Genomic DNA, 25,630 nt, shown 5'->3' with positions numbered 1-25,630 from the left:
CTAATGAGTTGTTTAGTAAAGTATATATTTCAAACTATGTATGTGCAAATCAACAAAAAAAAAAAACTTATTTTGTATCTTCATTGGTCAAGTTAATGGAATTGCATTAGGTAATGTATATATGTATATTCTTGTCTCACATTAAGTAGTTTACTTTCTTTTAACCCTATTCTACGAGTAATTAAATGATAATTTCCTCCCGTCAAAAGTACGTACCATATTACCTGATTATGTTCTTTGTTTCTCAGATTGGAAGCGATTCATTGGCCATAAATCAGTACTTGCTTGATCATTCCAATTAATGGAGGCCTTCATCCTTTTGCCTTTTGTTCTCGTTCCTCTATTGCTGTGTATCTTCCTTTTTTTCCTAATGAAGGGTTGCTCCAACAAGGTGAAACTTCCACCTGGAACATCCGGATGGCTATTGCTGGGAGAGAGTCTAGAATTTAGATTGTTAGGCCCCCAGAAATTCATAAACAATCGCATAAAAAAGTACTCAGAAGACGTATTCGAAACCTCATTATGGGGAGAACAAATGGCAATGTTTTGTGGTGCAGAAGGGAACAAGTTCATCTTCACAAATGACAACAAACTTGTATTCCCATGGTTCCCTAAATCACTATCATTGGTATTATTTGCTGAATTTTTCGAGAATAGCTCAAGGAAATTATCCACTCCAAGGCGTAGATTTCAGTATAACAGTCTCAAGCATGAAGTTTTGAAGCAATACATCCCCGTCATCGATCAAACTGCTCGCGAACATATTGAAAAAGAATGGGCTCCAAATCAAGAGGTCAAAGTACTGCCTCCGATGAAAAAGTACACATTCAGTTTGGCATGTTTTATATTCATGAATATTGCAGAAGCAGAGAAAATTAAGAAGTTGGCTGATCCTTTCGATATTGTCAGCAAGGGACTTCGTCTATCATTGCCGATTAATTTGCCTGGCTTTGCTTTCAAGGGCGCAATCAAAGCTGCAAAAGTGGTGCGTGAACAGCTGGTGAAGATCATGCGGGAGAGAAAGGAGGAGCTAATGAAGAATAAAGGAAAAGAAGTCCAACCAGACAGTTTGACACAAATGCTTCTTTATACAGACGAAGATGGCCAATTTATGAGTGAAATAGAGATCGGAATCAACATAATGGGTTTGTTGTTGGCCAAGTATGAATCAACCAGCAATCATGGTTCGCCATATCTGGAACGGAGGGGATCGGTATGATACCAATCCCTGAATCGCGGATATTACCGTATCTGTGATGACTCGATTTGACTCGGTCGATATTGGCCGATTTGAATCCGTGATGCATGATATCGGCCAATATATCCGAGTCAACTCCGAGTTGACTAAGATTTTTTTTTAAATTGTGTCTTTTTTGGTATTTTCTAATTTTAGTAATTTTTTCAAAATTTTATCAAATTTTCATGTGTTATAACGTACGTATCACCCGATATTCAACCAATATGCCGCGACGGATGTGAAACAACCGAGACCGCGACCCGCGATGGCGAACCATGCAAGCAATGCAGTCACTTTTGTCTTGAAACACCTTGCTGAGCTTCCCCATATTTATGATGAAGTCGTCAAAGGTAACTAAATGAATTTCATTTTTTATCATGTTAAACTAACATTATAGATCTTCCATCATTAACTCGGTAATTTATACTGATTGCTGGTCATAGAAATGATGGCTATTGCAAATACAAAAAGTCCTGATGAGTTGCTAAATTGTGAGGATATTGAGAAGATGAAATACTTCGTGTAACACCACTTACTCAAGGAGCTTTTAGAGTATCAATGGCAGATTTCACACTTTCTGGTTTCACTATCCCAAAAGGGTGGAAGGTATAATATGCCACACGCAAATAAAACTTTGTGCATAAATTCCAAACCACAATAATGTCTCAAGCAAAGCACTTGAATGAAAAATATTATCCATACCTTTTAATTGATCTTCTCCTGATCAATTCTAATAGTTATAAGACTGCTACCAATAATTTTGGTAGGTATCTTGGAACGTAAACACAACTCACAAAAATCCCAAGTATTTTCCTGATCCTGAGGAGTTTGATCCAACAAGATTTGAGGGGAGTGGACCTGATCATGTTCTTTGTTTCCCAGATTGGAAGCGATTCATTGGCCATAAATCCTCTGGGGTTGTTTCTTACACAATGACTTTCTTGATTGAGCTGCTAAAATTTCCATTTTTGTGAAAAATTGGTTGTCAAGGGAAGAAGAGGATGTTATAAGAAGATACTCAAATCATTATAGAAAAAATCTAGACCCAAGGCATGGTCAGAGATTATCTCTCATGATTTTCTTCTGGTTTTTTCCATTGTTGATGATCAACATGCATGCAATATGAGTGGATCTATTTTTAAGAACTTCTAAAATCTTAATTAAAAAAAAAATACTAGTAACTTGTATCCATAATTGTTCATTTTTTCTTTAATATAAATTTAAAATAGAGTATGTATGAAGGAAGTAATATAAATTTGCATTCCATTTTCCATTCTTTGCAAGTTGCAACTCAGTGTAATCAAAGACGCTTAGACGTTAAAAGAAAATCTCTATAACTTATAATTCTATCGTGTAAAAACCTATAGGATAATACATTGTAGTAGTATAATTTATCTATGAAAAAATTCCAACTATAGAAAAAGATATATGTAAAAATTCCGACTATGTAAAAATTTCTATGTGGTTTCCCTATTTAAAAATTCCAACTATTGTTTGGATTGTAATTTTTTTTCAAAAAAATTTTATATTTTCCGTAAACATACTTTTCAATTAACATTTTATCTCATGTCCATCATATTATTACAATATACTTTTTCTACAAAAATTCCAGAAAATAGTAATTGAAACGAGAAATTTTGAGATTTTAGAAATATACAATTTCGCAAAGTTTAGACATAAGTGTATCTTTTATCTTTTTCGTTTCCTCTTTTTTTTTCCTTCTTTTTTTCTGGTAAATAATTATGGGGTATAGATAATATGTGAAAAACTGCTATAATGATTTGAATTAATCTTTGCTATACACGATCAATTTTTTATAAATGATAACTATATAAAATTTAAATTTAAATTTTATATTTTATATATGTATCATGCATCCAACAGTGATAATGTATATACGTTCTAATGATTTACTCTAATGACTTTCCATGACACCAAATAGTAGCCTTGATACTTGAAAATTTTACCCCTACACAATCAAAATGGTGAAACAGAAGAACATGGCTCCGACGCCTTTACAAGTCATAACAATTGTACAACTAATTGGCCCCCGCGTGAATGGTCCAGCGGTAGCGCCTCACACCAGTGACCCTTGAGGTCACAAGTTCGAGTCTCCGCTACGTTGGATTTCTCCGCGCACTTAACGCGTTCGGGCCGGGTTGGGGCGTCGGGTCCGGATCGCAGGGGATTAGTCGGGCCCGTAAGGATTGATCCGAACACCGCTGTGTCGAAAAAAAAAAAAATAAATAAAAATTGGAGCGTCTTTTTGCCACTGCCTTCACAATTCACGCGCACCACCACACCACCAAATCTGGCAATTCTTTTCACTCACAACAAAGGAATCACATATTCACACATTTTCCCCATTTCCCATCTCAGTTTTTAACAGAGCTTTCTTTCTTTGCTCGGTTCCAAAACTTTGCTCTCTACTAAGTGGAGTCCTCAATTTCTGGACAGGGAGAAATGATGATGTCGCTTTCATACGCTCCTCCTGCTGCCATATCCACAGCTCCATCATCTTCTTCCTCTTCTTATCTTGCTAGCAGGAGGGCTCTTCTTCCCACTTCTCGTACCTCTCATTTTCCCCGCATTTGCCACTCTGGGTAAGTTTTTTTTTCTTTTTTAATCCACTTAATTAGTATTACTGTTAATTTTATCATCAGCTCTTGTGATTGGAATAGTAAATTTTTTTTTTTGGTTTGTTATTAAAATAGAGAGAAAAGGGTCCTTGTGGTATGAAATCTTGTTGGATATGTGTATCTATCAAGACCCTTTTAAAATAGAGAGATTTGGCCTTTTCTTTTGTTTTTGTTTGGGGATTTTAGCTTTTAAAGATGATCAACTCACAGAAACAAAAACTCATTAATAAATCTAGGCCTTTTGTTTGTTTGGTAAAGATAAAAAGGACAAACAAACTCTGGTTGATAGGATGGTAGCTTGGGTTTTGCCCTTGTTTTGTAATAGAGTTGTATACTTGTATAGCTTCAGCAAACTCCCAAAGGAAATGGCTTTATATGTCCACGATGAAGGGCACCATTATAGCATTAACCAAGACTTACAAAAAACTTGTTTGAAGTTACGTATACAGTGCTGAAAGCTCATAGGGTATTGGATTTGCATAAAGTGCAACGTTACAAAAGGGCAGTAAGGAGAAAAGTTCAGTACAGGGAAAAGTGGATGATCTTGAATAAGTTGACTATTATAAATGCGAAGTATCCAACCTGAACGTAATTTGACAGGGATATTTACTCACGTATTGCCTTTCTGATTGTAAGGTAAAATATATATATTGTTGATTTTAATGGACTTCCAGAGATACAGAAGTCAACTTCTTGGATTTTTTCCTTCGATTTACTTAGTCTTCCCTTCCCTTCTGAAAGTCGAAGTATACTAGGTGGTTGTTTTTCTATGAATATGGCTATAGAGGAAGTCTGGGGTTTTTGTGGCTCTATCCTTCAACACCCATGTCCATTCAGTGAATTTTCCCTGTCCTTCATCAAGACTAAGAGAATTAAGAAGGTGAGTATAGTTGGGAAGCATGCAGTTAAAGGGAAGGATGTTCGTATTTGGGATTCAAAGACTAGCAAAGTCAATGCCAGCAGTGCTTACACATTAAACACTGTTAGTGCTATGACTGACAGGAGCATCATCTGTAGCTTGAAGGAGCAGAATGAGAGTTAGATGAATTTTGGTGGAGGGCTGGAGAAATATACATTTTAAACTAAATAAAATTTTAAAAAACCATTGAAACCGACACTAGTTTCTTGATTTTTGATAGAAGAGATAAAATTTGAGTAAATAACACAAATTTGACTGGTTTTGTTGGCAAATATGGCATTATCGCACATCTACAGACTGGGAAATGCTCGACTCAATGAAAACTTGTAGATTACAAGTTTATGACCTCATTGGAAAGGCATGCACCTTGAAAGCCTTTTAAGTTAAAAGAAGACCTCTGCTTATCCTTATATGTTATTGAGTGTACAATAAGCAAATTTACATGATGTTATCTGATATCAGCACATATATATTTCTGTGGCTGGGTGGGAGGGTGGAAGTTTTGCGTTTCATCAAACAGTGTGCCAACTGGGGATTTATCCCTTTTGTATTTTGTATTCCTGTTCTTGGTGTCTTTTAGTTATTTGAGGCTTGAGGTGATGCTGACATCTAGTTGTTGTTCTTTTTTGAAGTTCACATAGGGCTGGAATTAGATGTAGTTATGCAGATGCTGGCATAAAAGAGAATGTCAACCCTGGCACTATTGATGTTGTGGCTGATGTCAAGACTGAGCGAGTATGACTAACGACTTCTGCTTTGTCTCAGATGAAGTTTCTTACAACTCCGTTTCCTTTTATAGAGTATATCAATTGTGCATTCTATTATACCAGGTTGTAGTATTAGGAGGTAGCGGTTTCGTTGGTTCTGCAATATGCAAAGCTGCTGTATCCAAGGGTATTGAGGTCATAAGTCTTAGCAGGTGTAAGTTTATCCAAAATTTGGCAATTTGATTCAATTTCTTTTACTAGTTCATTTACTCAATTTCTGCAGTTAAATTGCATGACTTTTGGGTTTTCATAATCAATTTGTTCCTCTCTTGGACACCATGGGCTATCATGTACTGGATTTTGAAAAAGAAAAAAAAAATTTTGCAGGTCAGGACGTCCTTCTTACACAGATTCATGGGTAGATCAGGTCACATGGAAGTCAGGCAGGTCTCTATCATACCTCATCTAGGCTTTCCATTTTGTGGCTTATCTTTTTGTAACTTGACTGGAAGTAAAAGGGTTCCAAATTTACTGGCCATTTTACGCAGTTCGTAGTATTTAGCCTTACCTTTACCTTGATTAGTATAACCTTTGTTTCTGTGGTCCCCTAATATACCTTCTTATGGTACTGGAAAGAACTCAAAACTAGGAATTTTGTAATACCATTAGACTCCTGTAAGTTGACTGCTACTTTTATCGGATGATTTGCTGCAGATAATGTAACAACTCATTCTTATACTCCTTACAGATTGTGTATGTATGCTTGCTGCATGTATTTCTTGGATTATCTTTGTCCATAGGAAATGGAAACCAAGAATAGGCATCCTCTGCAGAATATGTGGTATGGAGCCAAGAACCCTTCGACTGTGTAAATCTGTAGAAAAAGGAGGTCTACACTTATAGGAATGCCCATTGTGTTTCTGGTCCCATTGCCTTGGGGATTTAGACTAAAGTACAAATTTTCAGTTGATGTTATGGAACATGATGACCTACTTTGTTAATGCAATGCCAACTTTTTCTGACTCTGGGCTTCATTCCATGCTACAGTCAATGGGCAAGGAAAGATAAACGAAACTAGTTATTCAGCTAAAGCACGGATGCTTTATGACATGAACTTGAAACTCTTCTGCTGTTAACTTTAAATGCAGATCTCTTTTGGGATTTTGGGTTTTAATTTTTCTCTGGAGGCCTTATTTCAGCTCTATGACTGGTACTTTCACCCACATGGGCAGATTGTTTTAGTCATTCTTCTTCCTGCAGGGGATGTTTTTTATGTTAACTGGGATGAAGTGTTTGTTGGGGCCACTGCAGTTGTTTCAACTCTTGGTGGCTTTGGCAGTGAGGAACAAATGCTAAGAATTAATGGCGAGGCTAATGTCGTGGCAGTTAATGCTGCTAAAGATTTTGGTAAGACTTGCGAATTGTTTTGCTTATGAGTTTGCAATCGTAATGTAAATGGATCAAATGCTTTTTCTTTCAAATTTAGCTAAGTATTATGTTCATCATTCTTTCTGTTGATAATAATTGTTAAGAGAATATAAGTACTCTTATAGATAATAAATTAGTAAGGGTATTTTTGTAAATAGATTGTTAGGTTTGTACTACTATTAATACTAGTTGGTCACTCATAATACATGGGCTAGACATTTTTCTCCCAAAATGCATGTTATCAATAATCAAAACTCTATCAATGCTAATTTTATTGCGGTTATTTGTCATAAATACTTCAGTTTTAAACTACTTACTGCTGCCCAGATTAGTTGAAAACTAGTTATCAACTGCAAGAGGCTTTACGCATCAAACTGGCAAATATGCAATGCATCGTCAACAACTTCACATCAAAAAACCAAGATTGATCCCAAACCTTTGCATTTGCATCATCTGCCAGCAATGCTACTATTGCTTGTGTTGTGTCAGCACATGCTGATTTATTACTAATGTTTGAGTATGTTGATGATAAACAAAGATAAAAACTTCAGAAAGTAGTCACTAACATCTTTCCAGAAAAATTATACATAACACAAAATAAAGTTTGATCATAGGTTCAACTCAGTGAGAGGTCACAAACCTTGCACATGCATGGCCCATAAAGTGATAAAAATAAGTTCAGGTTATGTGTCAGGTGGCATCCCTTAGAGCCTACAGATAGAAGAATTTACTTCTTTCTAAGAGCTGGAGCTTTTGTACATGTCATACTTAATCAATTTAAGACGGTATCCGCACTATGTAAATCATACAGCATTGATTTGTTAAGAGAAGGTTGTATATTTATGATTGCAAGCATCAATTTTGGCTGGACCTTAGTGAATACGAGTGAGGATGTTTACAGTTACGATGAGGATTATTTGGCCTAGCATCATCTTTTTCATCCTAAGAAACTAAATGTATTCACATACACAGCTGGGATTGTAATGAATCTTGGAAAGCTAAAGTATAAGATTTTCTCTTTCATGCTTGCTTGCATGATGCTCCACAGATTGTTGCCAAATGCCTGTTTATTGTGTATGTCAATTTGTGTTACAACCATAAGACATATGAAGCACATGTTGAGGAAACCAAAAAACCGCAAATATGAAGGAAAAATCAAACAATGCGCTGTATGAAGACATTATCTATTTTGACTGAAAACCTAATGGGGTGAAACCTCAAAAAAATTGATAACACCTATGCCAACGAGCCCTCTCGATGTTTGTCATTCGTATATTCTATAAAAAATATATATGTATTACATGCAAGTGTCTGTCTTCAGCTAATTTATAATGGAACATGATTTGGACGGTTTTCTCCCATTTGCAACAACGATTCTTCCTTTCCTCTGTCAATTGCAGGGATCTCTAAGTTCATCTTAATATCGGTGCATGATTATAATCTGCCATCCTTCCTACTTAATTCGGGATACTTCACTGGAAAGAGGAAAGCGGAGTCTGAGGTTCTCTCAAAGTATCCAAACTCAGGTACTTCTATCCACCCCTTCTTCGTTTTTGAAACTCAGATACTTCTCCGTCACATTAGTCCAAGCATCAACAACTTGACAAAAATAATATAGCCAGCAGAATGTGTTCCAAGAATGGTATTCATTATCTTAGATTTGAGTGCAACAGGTGTTGTGTTGAGACCTGCTTTCATCTATGGAAAGAGGAAGGTTGATGGCCTTGAGATACCTCTAGATTTTATAGGGAAACCACTTGACAATTTTCTGAGTGCTACGGAAAACTTTATTAAGCCTTTGAGCTCTCTGCCTGGCTCTGATTTGCTCTTGGCTCCACCAGTCAGTGTAGATGATGTCGCCTATGCAGTGATAAATGCTATCGGAGATGATGACTTTTTTGGAGTATTCACTATTGAGCAGATAAAGGAAGCAGCGGCTGCCATTAGAAGCTGAAAAATATCCTGATACATGATTCACCATACTTCCAAGAATCCTTGAATTGCTGCAATTCAAGTAGTATGTTACTGTTTCTTCTTGCAACGTTTCTTACTTTGTCTTCTACGCTTAGAGAGAATTATATGTTAGCAAAAGAAACGCGACATTTTTATTTCGAATCGCTGCTGGATCAGACATGGCACTGTCAGCTGAATCAAATATAGCACCAACAGTTACAATTTCTGCGCTTCTGGCCTGAGCTCTCTCATTTTTATGTCGAACTTTTTAACTTATAAGAGAATTTGGACGGCAACCCTATCATTCTGTTGATTTCCAAGCTATGACTTTGGTGCTAGGAGTAGGTTCAGCCATTTAAATGCCTGTCAGAACAAAGTCTCAGATCAGCATTAACTGAAAAAGAGAGATTTTGTACGAGTTCCAACTCCAACTCCAACTCGTTGAGCTTGGCTGGCAACGTTGTTCTCAAGTCCTTCGGAAGAGCAGTTTTTGTTAGATTTGGCTTGTGGCATCAAATTACTACCGGCGGAAAGTTGCTTAGCTCGTTATCTTCGCTACCAGATTCGCAATTGTAGTACGACAATTTTTCTACGTACCGAATATTAGCTTTCTTATAAGATGCCAATGGCCAATATTGCCACTTTACAAGGATCCGTTGATACATACTCAAACATCCCTTGGTACAGAGAAGAAGAAACTAAAAAGGTGAAACCAATTCAGGCAACACACACATAGCTGTCTAACAAAAGAGTCCATGGCATTGCTGCCTGGTCATAGCATGGGTACCATAATACCACTTCTCGTTTGCCATTAGATGTTCGTAGAGCAAGATCTTCTTCGGACGCATCATGGATGCGAGTTACTTGAAATTTCAATTTTTCTTAGCTGAAACATGCGAGGCTTAGCCATGTCCGTGCCTAGCAGAAGACTGCTCGGTAAGATACCTGGATCACAATGTGGAAGTGTTATTAGATCGAAGACATCAAATTTATCATGAACTGAAATAACAACATTACAACTGATAATATTTGGAAAAAAAATGGGCTAGCAATACAGAAGTCAACCATGGAAGATAAACCCTCAGAGGGAAGGGATGATTAGTATCAACATGTAATGGGAGTATTTACATAGATATTTTTTAATCAATTTAAAGAAATATTGGGCTTTTGCAATTACCAAAATTATAGAAGTCGATATCTTGAAAATCAACTTCAACCATAACAACTTTGAAGTCGATAATCAGAACATAGACTTTAGAGTGAAACCACCAATAATCCTCACTATATGATCTCTCCCTCATCATGCTCCTTTTAATACTTCAATGGCAATCCCCGGCAAAACCACCAACACCGCTCAGAGAGACCTCCCAACGCCTCCCTTCAAAATGCGGCAGCAACTAACATTTCTTCTGTGACAGCAACTACCATTGCTACCGCGGCAGCAACTCACGTTTGTTCACCCTCAAGCCCCTCTGCACTTGAAGAGAATGAAAGAACACTCCCATAATCCCACTGATTTGGATGGAGGTTTCTAGAAAAAGTTCAAATATATAATGAAGATACTCAACTATGTGGGTTGCATTTAAATTGCTGATTTAAGGCATATGATGAATGTAATTTTTTAATCTTAAAATTGGTTGCCCACAACTTCAGGTTAGAAAGGTTAAAATATTTTACTTCATCATCTGGGCAACTGGATGTCATTTGTGTTGGAGTTCAGCTTTTTAAGCGGTTAAAATATTTTACTTCATGTTATTTGCATGTGTTGTTCGTGTTTGGATCTTTAATCATAAAATGGTGTCAGGGAGGCTTTAGACTATGTCTGTGCATCTTAAACTGGTTGTTGTTGGAGGAGATAGATGCTGAAGGAAAATGGTTGATGTCCAAGACATAGATGCTGGGAGGAAGGGAAGAGAGAGAGAGAGGAGGAGGAGAAGTCAAATTAAAAAGCACAAAGCAAGAATGAGAGGCAAAACAGTGAACAACGTGGTTATTTCCTTTAAGTCGACTTCCATTGTTTTGGAAGGCAAAATAAAGGTGCAATAATTTTTGAAATTTGATTAAAAAAAATAAAAACAACAATTTCATGGAAGAAACCCAAAGGAGTTTAGATGCAGATTTCAGATTGTAGTCTCAGTGTTACCCTCAAAGAGCCAGACCCAACATGAGACAAAGCAGATAAGCTAGTCATGTACCTACCTTGGGAACCAAGCTGTAAGTTCCAGAGATACATCTAAAAAATGTTTTAACAGATTTTATCGCCTGCTGATAAGCCTCTTGTGCAGATATTGTAATCACTTAGCAGAGTTATCAAGTTCCATTTTTGTGCTATTCTGGTAATGAGCACTATTTCCTATGGGATTTTGTCGAGGTGACCCCAACATGAAGTTAGCTTTGTATGTTATTTTTTTTCGCTGAGTGCAACTTCCAAGTGAACTAGACCACCACAAGAGCTTACTTCAAACCAAAACAAGAATATAATTTGTCACAATTGATTTTAAGTGCCAATATCAGGTTTAGAATTATTTCTCTCTGAATGCAGCATAATTTAAGGTATCGAAACAGGAGACTCTTCCATACTTACTTGCCAGTGTAGAAACCAGCAGAATACCAAGCATTCAAAACAACAGTAAGATCTGTTTCCGAACTGGTACTTTTCTCTAAATGACAGAAATTTTTCTGTGACTGTTTCTCTTTCCCTGCAATTCAATTACAAAAGTAGAGGAGGCAGTAATGAGTAAAGTCCTCAGATGTAGATCCAAAATATGATTGTTTCACCATATTATGGCACCAACATACTAAATAATTGAATAACATAAATCCGCAAGGTGCAGGCATAGCAACCTACGTATATGTCAAACTTGCAAATATTAAAACACAGTAGTCAAATACATAGGATAATTATATCTTAGACAACTATCACAAGATGAAGAATTTTGCACCAATAAGAGATGTAGTGTCATGTTGTTCTACTTTGAAGTCCAGTAAAAATTATCTTAGAAGAAACAAACATTCTGTTCTACAGATTAAGGATCAGTACATTGGTCACTGTAAAATCTTTTCTCCCAGTAAATTTATCAGTGAATACAAATGTCGGAAAAGGTTACTTTATAGCACTAATTATAAAGCAATAATTCAAGCTCAAAACTGCCTAACAATTAAAGATAAAAGCCCAAAAACTTTTCACATCGTAATCTCCAAAGAGTAGAAAAGGAAAAGAATTATGAAAAATCTAGTGTGCTGAATAGACGTACAATATTTAGTTCTGACATTGCGGTTTGCTAATGTCCAAAAAGTCTGCCAGTCATCCTAAAACTACTTGATAATGTCAATTTGTGTAATAACTTATTACGAGAAAAGCTAAACCAAATGCAATGTTTATTATGATTTGGCAATATGCATCAGTAAGGGTTTGACTATTGCGAGAGTAAATAGCAATCAGTTGTTCAATAAGGCAACTACAACAATCACTTCTGTGTTTATTAAGCCATATGCAGAAACTTGATTCATCATCGAACATACCATGACATGATAGCTAAAAGCTATTAATTAAATCTTAATGCTGTAATACAGTAGTTCAACTAGACGCTCCAAAATCAGCCTAATCAGCAAATATCTGATACAGAAGCAAGACGAAGATCCACAGCCCGCAAAAATTTTGAAGAATCCCATTGCCTCCTTTTTGTTGATTTTATCTTCAGGCTTTGTGGACTATTTGTATTTCTACAATATGTAAGTATCAAGTTACCACCAATTAAATAGAGATGATATACCGGTATATTCAGTAGTACTTTTTAGAACCATCAGTCCTTCGTTTCCCCCTTGTCCCAACCCAGTGGACCCATCAGGAGCAGAGCAACAATGCTCATTAGATTACTAAACACAGCAGATTTGACAATTGAGGACATTGCTGATACATGCCATGTTAACTACAAGAACATTTGAGTTATATTTCTCTAACATTCATGTCATGGTGATGCAGGTTTGTGCCCAAAGAGGGTGGTATATACATTGTTTGAGGTTATAAGCAAGAAAGCCATCTTTACCTTCATTTACAGAAGCATCACAATTAGTGCAAGCTTGTGCCTTCAAGGAAGACAGTGCTTGTTCTGCAGCAAACATTGCTGTTTTAACAAAATCAGTTTCTCCTGGAGATGTTAAGTTTTTAGAAGTAGCACCTTTTGCAGAAGCATTGCAAGAGTTTCCAGCACAAGCTCCACCAGAGAAATAACAAGGTACTGAAGTGCATGGAGCTACCCAACTTTGACACCCATAAGGACAGAAAGAACTTGGAACTGTTGGATAAGCTTGGGAAGTAGAGGTTTCAGGCTCTTGAGACACGGAAGCAGTTAAACCAGAATCATAATTCCAATAACCAAACTGGTTAAGTTGCTGCAGAATCTTTTGCCTCTGATCCTCAAGCTCATAATATTTGTTTACCAACTGATTGTAGTGTTCAGTCGTCTGCAAGTTTAGATAACCCTCAGGCTCTTGATGGATGTCTTGCCCAGTAGATGAAACTACATGGTCTTCAGGAGCTTCTGATTCCAAAAAAGATGATTCTTTGACAGTTGGCACATTACCATTTTCTTCTGTTTCAGCAGCGCTGTTTGATGGAACCTTGTTGTCATCACTTATCTCATCAACCCTTCATCAATAAAGAAGAAGAAATCAGACTTATGATGAAGATTATCAGCCCAACAATTACAAATACATTGGAGTTCTTCCGCAAAACATGAAAAATATCAACAATCAAGCACCATACAGACACACAAAAAAAGATTGGCTCAACGGTTATAGTTGCCAAACTCCTGTCACTACAGTTTTTATTTGCCTATCACACATTACGAGTATATGCCAATAACTCTTCCTAAATGAAATTCATTTTGGTTCAGTCTTGGTTCATGATACAAAGTGTGAAGAAGCCGTCCAATTCTCATTCACGTTAATTGTTAAAACTCCAACTATTTTCTCCCCTTTATGAATCTTTGACCAGACAGAAGAAACCCTCCCCCATCCTAATTCTAGTACTGCGTTCTACACAGGCCACCAAGTTTCCCTAACCCCTAGACAAAATAAACGAAAAATGAGACAAATAAGAGTAAGAAAAGGGATTGCTTTCCAGTTAGTTATGAACACACCTTCCAGCATGTTCTTGACCATCAGCTGAGCTGACTTGGCTTCCTTGAATATGCATTTTCTGGAAATCATCAAGATTGAAAGAAACATGAGCATGAATATATGATTATGATAAATCAACAAATCTGTCTCAAAAACAACCACTGAACCACCTAATGAAAATGAAGTATTTCAGTACACTATCGAAAACAAAAGTTAAAGCTCCTTGACTCCTTTCTTTTCTTTTACTATAGGTATAGTTATCCAAAAAAAACAAAAAAAAAAAACTGAGTTCCAAAAGACAAACAAAAGAATATTGGTGCAGAAAGAACAAAACCCAGAAAGGTTTAAAGGAGGAAGAGGAGTTGACAAACCTTGTACTTGGAGATGGCATCATTGAAGGCGTTAATCAGGGCAGAATCGTCCCACAGTTCATCTTGCTTATTTTTCCTCATCTTGATTACTTTTCTTTTTTTTTCAAATAGAGAGTTATCAAGCCAGTTTATTAGAGTTGCAGAATCTCTCTGTTTCCAGTTCCAACCCGAGAAATAGGGGTTTTTTGGTGGAACGTTTATGCCAATCCGACCCTCTAAAGTATGTAAAAATCAAATTTTGGCCCTCTAAATTAGAAACGTTCTGATTTTATCCAAATTGAAACAATTGTTCTAATTTGGTCCTTCCATCCAACTTCATTAGGGATGGCAATTAAGGCGGGTGCTCATGGACTAATGGAATGGGGGTTGGGGTGGAGGGGAGGGGGGGAATTTTTTCCCTGTTAAGAAACGGGGTGGGAGGCAGGGGAGTGTGTGTGTATATATATATATATATAAAATATTTAATTTAATTAATTATAAACTTATAATAATGATATCATTAGTTATAAGTATTATATAATGTATATTAATATATGTAATATAATATAATTGATATTATCAATTATACTAATAATTATACATGTCTATTAATAGAAATTATTAATTAGTTATACTAAATTAACTAATACATTTATACTAAATTCCTAATTATACTTAACACAATAATACTTTTTCTCAAAAAAATACAATAATAACTTAGTGATTGTATTTATTTCAAAAGTGAAAACTTAATTACTTTAGTTGTATTTATTTCATCATGTTGGATTGTATTCAAATAGTTTTTGTTTGATTATTTTTATGGATTTCAATTGTAAAATTACAATGGATAATGACTTGGTAATGTGTTGATATTTTAGTACTTAATTATTTGCTAAAATTTGACTACAATTAAATTATATGAAAATTTTTTATAAATCCTGTAGGTGCCCCACGCAGGGGGCTAGGGAGAGGTCCCTCACCTCGTTGCCATTCCTAAACTTCATCCAAATTTTGATATTTGATGGGTCAGTCAGAGGCATAAATGCATATTTTAAAATATGGATGGAGTTCGATTGAAGAACCACAATTTATACTCCTTCCTCTCATTTTGATAGTATTGGTTTTTTCACACAATTAAAAAAAAATTAATTAACTTTGTTGGAAGAGTAAATTTAGCTTACTAGTTTCATAAAATACTCTTACATTAGTATTAGAAGTATGACTAATAACTATACCTATACATTAATTACAACAATAACACAATGGAAAGTTGCACCATTCAAGGAATAAATCCAAACAATTAATGAATAAAGTAAATTATAACTGATAATAAAGTACATTAAATAAGGGTATTTTTAGAGAAATTACAAATTAATTATATTCTTCAATTGAAAAGTGAACTATAGTTTGGAACGGATGAAAAAGGAAAATAAAACTATCAAAGTCGAATAGAGGGATTTTTTTCTCTCTCAGTTTAAAGATTCAAATTTTGGTTTTCAACCACTTTTTAATAGCAGTAAGTGACACTAATCCTAAAAAAGTTTATACTTAACTCTTAAATTTTTAATCCAAAATTTTCGGTATAGATCGTAGAATACCAAGTTAGGTCTATCTATCTTTCAGCCCAATTTTGCACGTATAACCTATTTATTTTGCATGTTTCTGTAAACTAATAATTGTGTTTGTAATTTGGTGAATATGCCATAAGGGAAAATCGTTTAAAACGTCCTTTACATTTTACAAAATAACTTTTTTCGTCCCTCACTTTTAAAAGTGTAATTTTACGTCCCTTATAAAGTTACATTGGTCATATTTGATCTCTATCTAGGTTTCCGACTAATTTTTTATTGGAATCCACCACGTGCCTTGCATGTGATCATTTTTTAAGAGCAAAATTGTCAAATCAAATTTTACATAATTCGATTTATAATCCTTCACATTTCACAAAATGAATTTTTTCATCGTTCACATTTTTCAAATTGGATTTTTTCATTCCTATTGATCATGTGTGCGAATAATTTTTTTAAACACATGTATATATATGTTTGATTTCACCTAAATAGTACGAATAACACATACTATATCTTTATTTGAAATCAAATAGAGATATATTATATGCTATTCATATTATTCAGGTGAAATCAAATAGATATATACATGGATTTTTAAAAAAATTATTAGTTTTTCACTTATATTCATTTCGTTACTCGAAAATTGAAAACAAAGAAGACATTTAATCCTAAACATTAGCGAGCGTTTATATCGAATTAAATCTGGACAGAAAAAATAAACAAAGGAAAAGTATGATAAAAAAACAGTAAGTGCTTGGCACTTTCAAATTTGAAGACAATCATAAGGCAAATAATTCAACTGATGGTCTTAAAAGTGGTGAGTAGAAATTTCAAATTTAAATTACACATACTATATACATGGATAACACATACTATATCTTTATTTGAAATCAAATAGAGATATATTATATGCTATTCATATTATTCAGGTGAAATCAAATAGATATATACATGGATTTTTAAAAAAATTATTAGTTTTTCACTTATATTCATTTCATTACTCGAAAATTGAAAACAAAGAAGACATTTAATCCTAAACATTAGCGAGCGTTTATATCGAATTAAATTTGGACAAAAAAAATAAACAAAGGAAAAGTATGATAAAAAAAAGTAAGTGCTTGGCACTTTCAAATTTGAAGACAATCATAAGGCAAATAATTCAACTGATGGTCTTAAAAGTGGTGAGTAGAAATTTCAAATTTAAATTACAATTTATTAGCACGACTATAGAATTTAAGTTAGGATCCATTAATTAGATGGCGTTATTATACAACTCAATAAATAAATTATTACCAAAAGAGAAAGGTCACAAATATTGAATAGGTTCATATGGTGAAATCATCTAGAAATATATATATATATATATATATATATATATATATGGTTTAAAACAAAATTATTAGTTTTAAACCCCTGTATATATATGTTGAATAGCATATGTACAATTACGATTAACCTGTTTAAATGAAATCAAATAAATATATATTTTATACTATTCGTACTGTTCATGTAAAATCAAATAGATATATACATGGATTTAAAAAAAAAAACTATTCGTACACATGATCAATGAGAGATGAAAAAATTCATTTTGAAAAATATGAGGGATGAAAAAATTAATTTTGTGAAATGTAAGGGATGAAATAATTTATTTTGTAAAATGTTATGGACGAAAAAATTCATTTTGCGAAATATGAGGGATTATGAATAGGATTATGTAAAATTTGATTTGATAATTTTGCTCTTAAAAAATGATCACATGCAAGGTACATGGTAGATTCCGGTTAAAAATTAGTCGAAAACCTAAGTAGGGACTAAATTTGATCAATGTGAATTTGTAAGGGATGTAAAATTACACTTTTAAAAGTAAGGGACGAAAAAAATCATCTTGTAAAATGTGATGGACATTTTGAACAATTTTCCCATGCCATAATATTGCCTTGGCATAGCAACTGATTGTAAACTTACTATTAAGCAGTGTTCCAAGTTATCCTGTATTTAACTTGCAGCATCTCATATTATGTTGCCAGAGTCATTTTTGTCAAGGAAAAGAATACAAAAGTTTTTTCAAGAAAAATTATTATACCAAGAAAAAAGTTTTTTAATTTCTTGCAAAAGTATGCAAAAGTTAAGTGGTCATTCATATGTCAATTTTTTTCGATTTTCTTTTTCTTCATGACTTTTTGGGTATAATAAAATATAGGATGTAAATATCGTATAGAAAATTTTTGCGCTCTATTTGGCAGCTACCGAAGTGTATAAATTAGTCTTTTCTTTTTTTTGAGGAAAGGGGTATAAATTAGTCGATTACACTTTTGGTAAATTACCTAAGGTTCCTCTAAACTATTACTACTATAAACTTTTTCCCCTTTACCTATTTTTTGTCTTATTAATTTGAGGATTTTTTTTGAATTTTTATGATATAGCTTCGTCAATATTTTCACTTCTTCAAACTTTTTTTTGAAAATATTTTGTCAATTTCTTGTAGACAAACCCATTAGCTTTTTCATTGAAATGTTTGAAGTATATTTTGATCCAACAATGAGTTTTAATCTATAATTGAAATTTTTTGGAGGCTTTTCACAAGGCAATTCAAAGGGATCGCATGCCCGAGGACGAGTGGGGAAGGCAGTAAAATTTGACTTGGCCTGTGCTCAATTTTAATTACCTTCGGTCTTTTTGTTTTTATGGTACCATAATTAATTAAGTTCATTACAAATCCTCCGTTGGCCCAAATTTTGGCAGCAAAAGAAGCTACTTAGTCTAAAAGTCTCAGTCCGATAGGATTATTAGTTTTAAATGAGGTACTGCTGTTAGCCTATTACTGAGCCGCCTCTTGACACAAGAATTTTTTTTTAATCCAAAATTATCTATTTATAAGGATTAATCTTTTTTATACCACTGTCAGTGTTGAATGGATGACAATTATGCAAATTTTGAATTTAAAATTCAATTTTTACACACATGTCATGAATCTAACGATAATAGTATATACACTGTTAATGTATTTAAGATTTACTCTATTTATAATCCCTCCCATCATACCATGAGAAAATTTGCATATTATCAGAAAAGCATTTTGATTGGTTTTAGGAATAGACAAATTGAGTTGCTCATTGCTTAGCTAAATAAGTTAAGTGTGTATGTAAACAATTTCTTGGGAAGGTATCCCAGCATCATTTGTATCTTCTTCTTCTGGATTGAATCCGGATTGATTACAGTTTTCGACCTTCAACCATGAAAATGGAGGGGTCATTTATCAACGCTACTACATGATAAATTTGTTTAAGCTGCATACCTTGTCCAATAATTAAAGGGACCCTTAACATTACATCTCATTTAACTTGGGCTAATGATTAGAAACAGAAGCCATTAAGTTGGTCGCAAGAATAACTCACACTTGCACCATCTAAACTAGCACAGCAAACGAGTCGAGTTGAATCGAGTTGAATCACGACTCAATTTTATCAAATTCGAACTGACCTCAATATTGCCTCCCCTAACAAATGAAAATCACTCAGCTTCATCCTTTTTTTAATAGTGAAAACACCACATGAATAAGAAGGAATTCCGAAGACTTGAAAACTAATTAAAAATAATCTTTGAGCAAACAGTTGTTTTCCATTCAACTTTGTGTCATTTACTTTATTGGTTATTGCCCTCACTCATTATCGGTTTCTAGCTCTGCCACTGCCCTAGCGAAGCCTTTGAGGATGATACTGGCTACTAAGGATGCTACAACGAGGCCTTGTTCTTCCTGATAAACCACAGAATTGCAGTCTTGATCTTCAAGACAAATGAAGTCGAAAGTTGTTGCCTCGGAACTATATGTGTTATGTGTTCAGTGACATATTACCTTGATATTGAGATGATCTGTTGCATACATAACCACTTAAAGAGTCTAAGTATTACATCTTTTCTTGCCATGTAAACAATGCTCCCTCTCAAATAATAGGATCGGATCTAATTATCGACTCAATCCACTTGTTTCATGAGACCATACACAATCATTATTTTGATCATGGTATTTTTCAAGTATTTGATGCAATCTGCAAAATTTTTCAACAAAATTCAATGCATTAATTTTTTTTCCCCTTTCACCCAATAGTCTATCTATATGTTCAATTTTCAAACTTCTACTATGAAATTACTACCTGCACTGGGGAAAAGTGCGCAAAAACATGTGTTACTATTGCACATTTCCCCTGTTGTACTTGCTTCTTTTTTTTTTTTTTTTTGGTACAAAAGATTGAGCATTACCTTAAATTAAAGACAGCTTACGAAAAGAGGCATGCAAAAGCCCCTACAATCATTTTCAACAAGTTTGGAAATGGCCACAGGTTTACAAGGAAATAAAAGAAAGTCTTCTACAGCTTCTGCGCCCAATTTGGCCAAAAAGTCTGCACAACTGTTAGCTTCCGAAGACACGGGTAGTTGCTGGAAAACTCTGCGTACAGTCCTGCCATCATTTAGAATAAGAAGGTTCGTGTGAGCTTCACAAAATCCATTAGAAAGCATGTCAACAATAACTTTTGCAACCATCACAATATGGAGCTGGCTGATATTTAGGGACTCAGCAACAGTATTTGTAGCCAAGTCCAACCTTCTACTACAACCGCTTGTCCCTTCCCCATGACGATTTCGAATGACTCCTGCTCCTTCTGGGCCAGATTCCCAAAAGAAGCTCCATCAGTGTTGAGCTTGAAGGAAAATGGAAGGGGTTCCCTAAATACTGAAACATCCTCTTTGTGCCAAAAGATCCTTCCATTGGTAGAACCCAAGTTTAGAAATTTAGTTACAGTTAGCGATGTCAATTGGGCTTTTTGAATCGAGCTTTCATAAGCTCAAACTTGGCTCACAAATTATATGAATTTTTGGACTTTGACCTTTTGGGATTTAACTCATATTAAAAGACTTAAACTTAGCTCACACTATTATATAAGTTTTGGGCTCAAATCGGGCTTAACTCAAACTCATAATAAATACATAATATATTTTTTTATAATTATGAATTAATACAAATTTAATATAAATTATTAACATTTTATTCTGTAATATATATAATTATACATTTTTTACATATATAATTATACTCATATATGGGCTAAGCTTTAATTGAGCCTGAATTTAGTATGATTCAAACTCGGTTCATATTTAGTTTGAACTTAATATTTAAATCCAAATTCTGCTCAGCCCAATTAAAACTTGGACTCAGTGAGCTTTTTGGGCCAAACGGGCCGAGTTCGGGCATTGTGACTCGAGTTAAGTTGTTTGAATGGACTTAGGGGTCAAACAGGTGCTCGTTTCTTTCCTTCCATAACAACCAACAATCAAAGGCCATTATGGAACCCTACGGCTGATTACAAAAGGGTGTTGAAGCAGAAATTGAACAAATTTGATTTAGCCAAGTGCAAAGATTTTGGCCTGTAAATGGCCAAATATTCGTGGGAATAGAAAGGCTGGCTATACTGCCAGAGTTATAATCTCTATGTCAGAACAATTTTTATTTAAATACCAACATTATCTTCAATTAGTCAACCTTATATATTCCCATTAATTTTGTTGAGGCCCATTGTCCATTGATTGTTCTTATTCTTCCTTTTTCTTATTAATGCAGCAATGAGTTTTTTTTTCTCTCATTTCCCCTCCAATTCCCGCATTCGGTTCTCTCTACATCTTTCCTATTTTATAATTTCTCTTCATTTTCTTGAGACATTTGCAGAATGTGGTTCAAAACCTTTTGTATAATATTCTTCTCTGTGTCGCTTTTGCCATTTCTTCATCACTACGAATAAGTTTTTTCCTGCTTTTTTCTTTTCTTTTTTAGTTTTTTTTCCATTATGTTTTATATCAAATAATCTTTGCTTACAGTTTTTGGAGTGATCATAAACTTTGATTAAATTTGGGATACAATTTCGTTGCAATTACAATGAGATTCAAGTTCTCATCTTTTGAGTAATTTTTGTTGCAATTATAGCAATATTGTACGTTTTGTTTTGTTTTTGTTTTTTTGCAATTCACTCCAGTACTATCAGATTATCGATTCTGTATAAATTTTTTCCTTTTAGGTTTTGTATTACTATGAATTTGGGTTCAATTATAGAACATCAGTAAGTCTTGTGACTTGTTGCTTGCATAGGAGTAAATCATGAGTTGTTCAATTATTGTGTCAATCTTAACGTCAATATATGTCCATATTTTTAATAACTAGATTAAAGTAATTTTAATTGCATTATGTTCTACATCCCATAAACATTGAAGGTAAAGTGTGTTTATGTTTTTTTGGATTATTTTCGTTTAGATTGTTAGTTGTCTGAGTTAAATAATGTTGTATTTGCAAAAAAATAACTTTTAAATACAATTTTGAAAATAAAAAAATAAGAGCACTTTAAAGCAAAAGAATTACAATATAAGAAAAGATTATAGTAGAAAACCCAAAACCAAATCAGTGAATTGTGAAAATAATAGATAAATAAATTAAAAAGAGATACGAAGAAGGCAAAATAGTCAATTAATTAGAGAGAAAAGGAAAAGACAGGAAGATTGACTAGTTAAGGGTAATGTTAGATATTTGAATAAAAATTGTTTTGACAGGAAGATTATCGCTCTGATAGTATCGCTAATAGAATAGAAAGGCTGCTCCATAAGGCGCTAGCATGAGGGCAGAAAACCAGTACATGATAAGTGTCTTCCTTAACTGTATTCACAGAAAGGAGGAGACTCATCCTGTACTATTGTTTTCTTGAAAAGATTGCCTTTTGTGGGAAGTTTATCCCGGCATGCCAGCCAAAGAAAGTGTCCCGCCCTGTTACTAGACAATACTTTCCGGATCTCTACTTGAGCAGATTAACTCCATAGCAGATTTGAGACTGAACTGACCATTTGGAGTGGTCTGCCGTTTTATGTTGCTTGTTGATTAAAACAAACATGATGTAGGCAGTAGTTTCGTCATTCTTGATTGTTACCAAGATTTTGAGTCATTTCTGCTTTGTCTTCATTTTCTCTATGTGAATAATAAAAGTTCCTACAGTTTAATAAAGAACAAAATATGATGGATTTTAGCTTTATCAAATACAATTGTCCTCGAGTTCAACTTGATTGAGATAAACCATTTTGGATCCAAGAACATATTTAAACACTTGAGATTAGCCATCGCCTGATGGTTGATGCATATGTAATACTGTAGTCCTCCTAAAATTGAAATGTTCTAAAGACAAAAAAAGCTCGAAAGTAAAATCAAAGGGCTCGCTTTAGACTTTACAATAATTTAGGACTATTTCATCACTAGGTTGCTTGTTCGAAAATGTTAACCTTTTTCCTGTTCTGTACGACTCTTTCGTACGACAGTCGCCGTTCGATCGCCCAATCACCATTAGCCTTAGGCATCACTAGACAGCCACCATACCATCACAAGAATGATCGGTTGATGAATTGGACACTGCATGATAGGATCTTCGAATCACCCGCTCACCATTTGAAAAAAAAGAAAAAAACAAAACGCAAGCTAATGGTTCGATCATTCCTCTGATTCCTATAGAGAAAAACTAGTCCACACGCTTTCGAGCATAGGAAGCAGCGATAGATAAGAATGGCAAGCAGCAATCGCAGATTCTGGAGTTGGTCTTTGCCGTGAGCCCTTACCCTGGGAATAAGACAGCCAAAGTGTCACGTAGAGTTCATAGTTTTTCAACATAAGAATCTAGAGATGGCAATGGGTAGGGTAAAATTCGATATTCATGGATATTTGATCCAATGGTTAATTTGATTAGACGACCGATGGGTAATCGGTTAGAGTTTGATATTAATGATGAGGAGTAACTAACGGATAATTCGATAGATTTGGTAAAGGAACCTTAAAAATTCGAAACTCGAAACCCAACAAACACACATATTGACGCATATATGTGATAATTGTTCCAATACAAAACGATTAAAAACTAACATTTACTACTATATCCAAAAAATAGCTGGTGAAAGAAAGTCCGAATATCTGGTGATGCAATATTCTGATAATTTTTCTCTGCAGTGGCCGACCAAGTTTAAAGGGACAATGGCATGCTTGGTGCCGAAAGTGGCGAAGGTGTTGAAAAGAAGGGAGCAATTTGATTTTATGGAGCTTCATAAAGACAAATATACCAAAGTTCTGACCAAAGCTGTTTTTTTATTTTGACTAAATGGGCTTTGTGTCCCGGAAACAACAAGGAAAGAAGAAGAGATCCTTAATTGCATAGTGGAAGAGAAACTGATTAAGAGTATCACATTTCAAATCCACTGTAAAACATGTAGAATTAAAATTTCAATCATTGAGGATTTTATTAGAAAATCATATTAAGAAAGAAGATTGACAATCATCAGTGGTGCACAGAACCTGATGCAAGAACTGATATTATCCTTGAGGGAAATAGAACCTGATCAGCAGGAAGGCAGTAAAGGCCTCAAAAGCCAATTTCCCAGAAAGTCGAATTATTGGTGAAGAACAAATGTCGAAGGAAATGGCTGAGTACATTGGGTTATTTCCGAGAGTAGCAGAAAGATTACAAAAGGGAAAGGAAAATACATACATGACGGTCCGTAATCTATATCTATATATATTGCAGGGGAGGTTTTAGTGAAGGCCTCTTGAATGGTTTCCAAATCTTCTATACTTATTTCTTTCTAGATTTTTCATTTATTTTAATACATAAATTCAATTAAAAAGTTTGAAATAGTGGTTTACAATTAATCCTATGACAATTCAAATTTAAAATTTAAAACTTTTTTTCCCACTTCAAATGAGTTCTTTATAAATCGTTTATAGTTTATTTTCAAACTTTAACCCCCTTTTTCCTTCCATAAGTAAAGAAAATAAATTTGGAAAATTTGATAAGTCTCATATTAAAATCATTCACCCCATTACAACTTTATCACTTTAACCCATTTTATTCCTTGATTAATAAAGATTGATTTGTCAAATCTGAAGAATAATGTGATTAGTCCCATTTATTAATCATTTATATAGTAACATTTTTAGCACTTTCCTTCCAGGTATATACATAGATTTGTCAAACATTCAAATAACATATCCAATTATAACCATTTTTTAACCATTTTACCTATTGCAACTAAATTAATTTTTTTGGCCTTAAACTTATCCAATTAGATGATTATTCCAACCAATGAAATAAACATTCTAACATACAACGTCATCTAGATAATTTTTGATATGTGCAAAACTTCATCTGGATAATTTTGCATATAATGAAAGTGCACATAAAACAAAATTTTGTATGAATTTCAAATTAATAAAAGGGTCATTTAGATTGCTGTTTTTGGAGTAGTTTATCAAAAATTTTAAAATAAATATTTGTTTAAACAATTATCTTGGGTGATCGTCACAAAAAATTGTAGTATTTCATCAAAATTATACCCAATTACTTTTCCTTGATGACTTTTTTATTGGAAAAAAAACACTTGAAAAGCGAGGTAATGAATTCTAAATAATAAAAGGAATAGAAAGATTGGAGTGTAGGGTTGGGAAGGGTAAAAGTAAGGTAATGAATCTTAAATAATAAAAGGAATTCAAAGATAGGAGTATAGGGTTGGGGAGCTGTAGTCGTAGGTTGGGATAAAACAATCAAAATAGGTGATTTATGTGGGTTAAACTGATATAGTTTTACATGGTTTTGGTTATCTTACCCATTTACAATCCACTACAAAATTTTATTT

At 34.1% G+C, this 25,630-nt stretch overlaps 2 protein-coding genes and 1 pseudogene across 11 annotated transcripts; 2 read left to right on the top strand and 1 right to left on the bottom strand.

Moving 5' to 3' along the window:
• Window positions 1–301: 301 nt before the first annotated feature.
• LOC113703849 (beta-amyrin 6-beta-monooxygenase-like) lies at window positions 302–2,211 on the top strand (annotated as a pseudogene).
• A 1,323-nt stretch (window positions 2,212–3,534) lies between these two features.
• Window positions 3,535–9,109, top strand: LOC113703946 (uncharacterized protein At1g32220, chloroplastic-like). Of its 2 annotated transcripts, none has more exons than XM_027225484.2 (7): window positions 3,535–3,840; window positions 5,428–5,530; window positions 5,626–5,714; window positions 5,890–5,945; window positions 6,745–6,909; window positions 8,331–8,456; window positions 8,604–9,109. In XM_027225484.2, exons 1-7 carry the CDS (start codon window positions 3,701–3,703, stop codon window positions 8,882–8,884), a joined length of 960 nt encoding a protein of 319 aa, XP_027081285.1. In that variant the 5' UTR covers window positions 3,535–3,700; the 3' UTR covers window positions 8,885–9,109. The 2 variants fall into 2 exon arrangements, with proteins under 2 accessions (XP_027081285.1, XP_027081286.1); XM_027225485.2 differs by having other exon boundaries at window positions 3,537–3,840; window positions 6,763–6,909.
• A 368-nt stretch (window positions 9,110–9,477) lies between these two features.
• On the bottom strand, window positions 9,478–14,674 carry LOC113703947 (uncharacterized). 9 transcript variants are annotated; one of them, XR_003451538.2, is made up of 7 exons: window positions 14,376–14,674; window positions 14,025–14,083; window positions 13,062–13,531; window positions 12,930–12,992; window positions 11,468–11,582; window positions 10,061–10,414; window positions 9,478–9,828 (listed from the first exon to the last, which is right to left on the bottom strand). XR_003451538.2 is itself a non-coding variant. In XM_027225486.2 (5 exons), the coding sequence occupies exons 1-5, from the start codon at window positions 14,454–14,456 to the stop codon at window positions 9,786–9,788; spliced, it is 900 nt and encodes a 299-aa protein (XP_027081287.1). In that variant the 5' UTR covers window positions 14,457–14,661; the 3' UTR covers window positions 9,478–9,785. The 9 variants fall into 9 exon arrangements, 2 of the variants coding, with proteins under 2 accessions (XP_027081287.1, XP_027081289.1); XR_003451536.2 differs by having other exon boundaries at window positions 12,930–13,531; window positions 14,376–14,672; XR_003451537.2 differs by having other exon boundaries at window positions 10,061–10,360; window positions 12,930–13,531; window positions 14,376–14,669.
• Between the last annotated feature and the right edge of the window lie 10,956 nt (window positions 14,675–25,630).

Source organism: Coffea arabica, chromosome 8e (assembly GCF_036785885.1).
Source record: "Coffea arabica cultivar ET-39 chromosome 8e, Coffea Arabica ET-39 HiFi, whole genome shotgun sequence".
NCBI classification, from domain to species: domain Eukaryota; kingdom Viridiplantae; phylum Streptophyta; class Magnoliopsida; order Gentianales; family Rubiaceae; genus Coffea; species Coffea arabica.
The sequence above is the reverse complement of the archived record's forward strand: the minus strand, read 5'-3'. Positions and strand labels throughout refer to the sequence as shown.

What these genes read in the sequence shown, in the direction of transcription:
- LOC113703946 (XM_027225484.2), top strand. Translation starts at nt 3,701, where the DNA reads ATGATGATGTCGCTTTCATACGCTCCTCCTGCTGCCATATCCACAGCT. An exon ending in CTGATGTCAAGACTGAGCGA is followed by an intron (nt 5,531 to 5,625) that starts GTATGACTAACG and finishes CTATTATACCAG; the next exon opens with GTTGTAGTATTAGGAGGTAG. An exon ending in CTCAAAGTATCCAAACTCAG is followed by an intron (nt 8,457 to 8,603) that starts GTACTTCTATCC and finishes TGAGTGCAACAG; the next exon opens with GTGTTGTGTTGAGACCTGCT.
- LOC113703947 (XM_027225486.2), bottom strand. Translation starts at nt 14,456, where the DNA reads ATGAGGAAAAATAAGCAAGATGAACTGTGGGACGATTCTGCCCTGATT. An exon ending in ATGCCATCTCCAAGTACAAG is followed by an intron (nt 14,084 to 14,375) that starts GTTTGTCAACTC and finishes GATGATTTCCAG; the next exon opens with AAAATGCATATTCAAGGAAG. An exon ending in GCTGGTTTCTACACTGGCAA is followed by an intron (nt 9,829 to 11,467) that starts GTAAGTATGGAA and finishes ATTGTGATCCAG; the next exon opens with GTATCTTACCGAGCAGTCTT.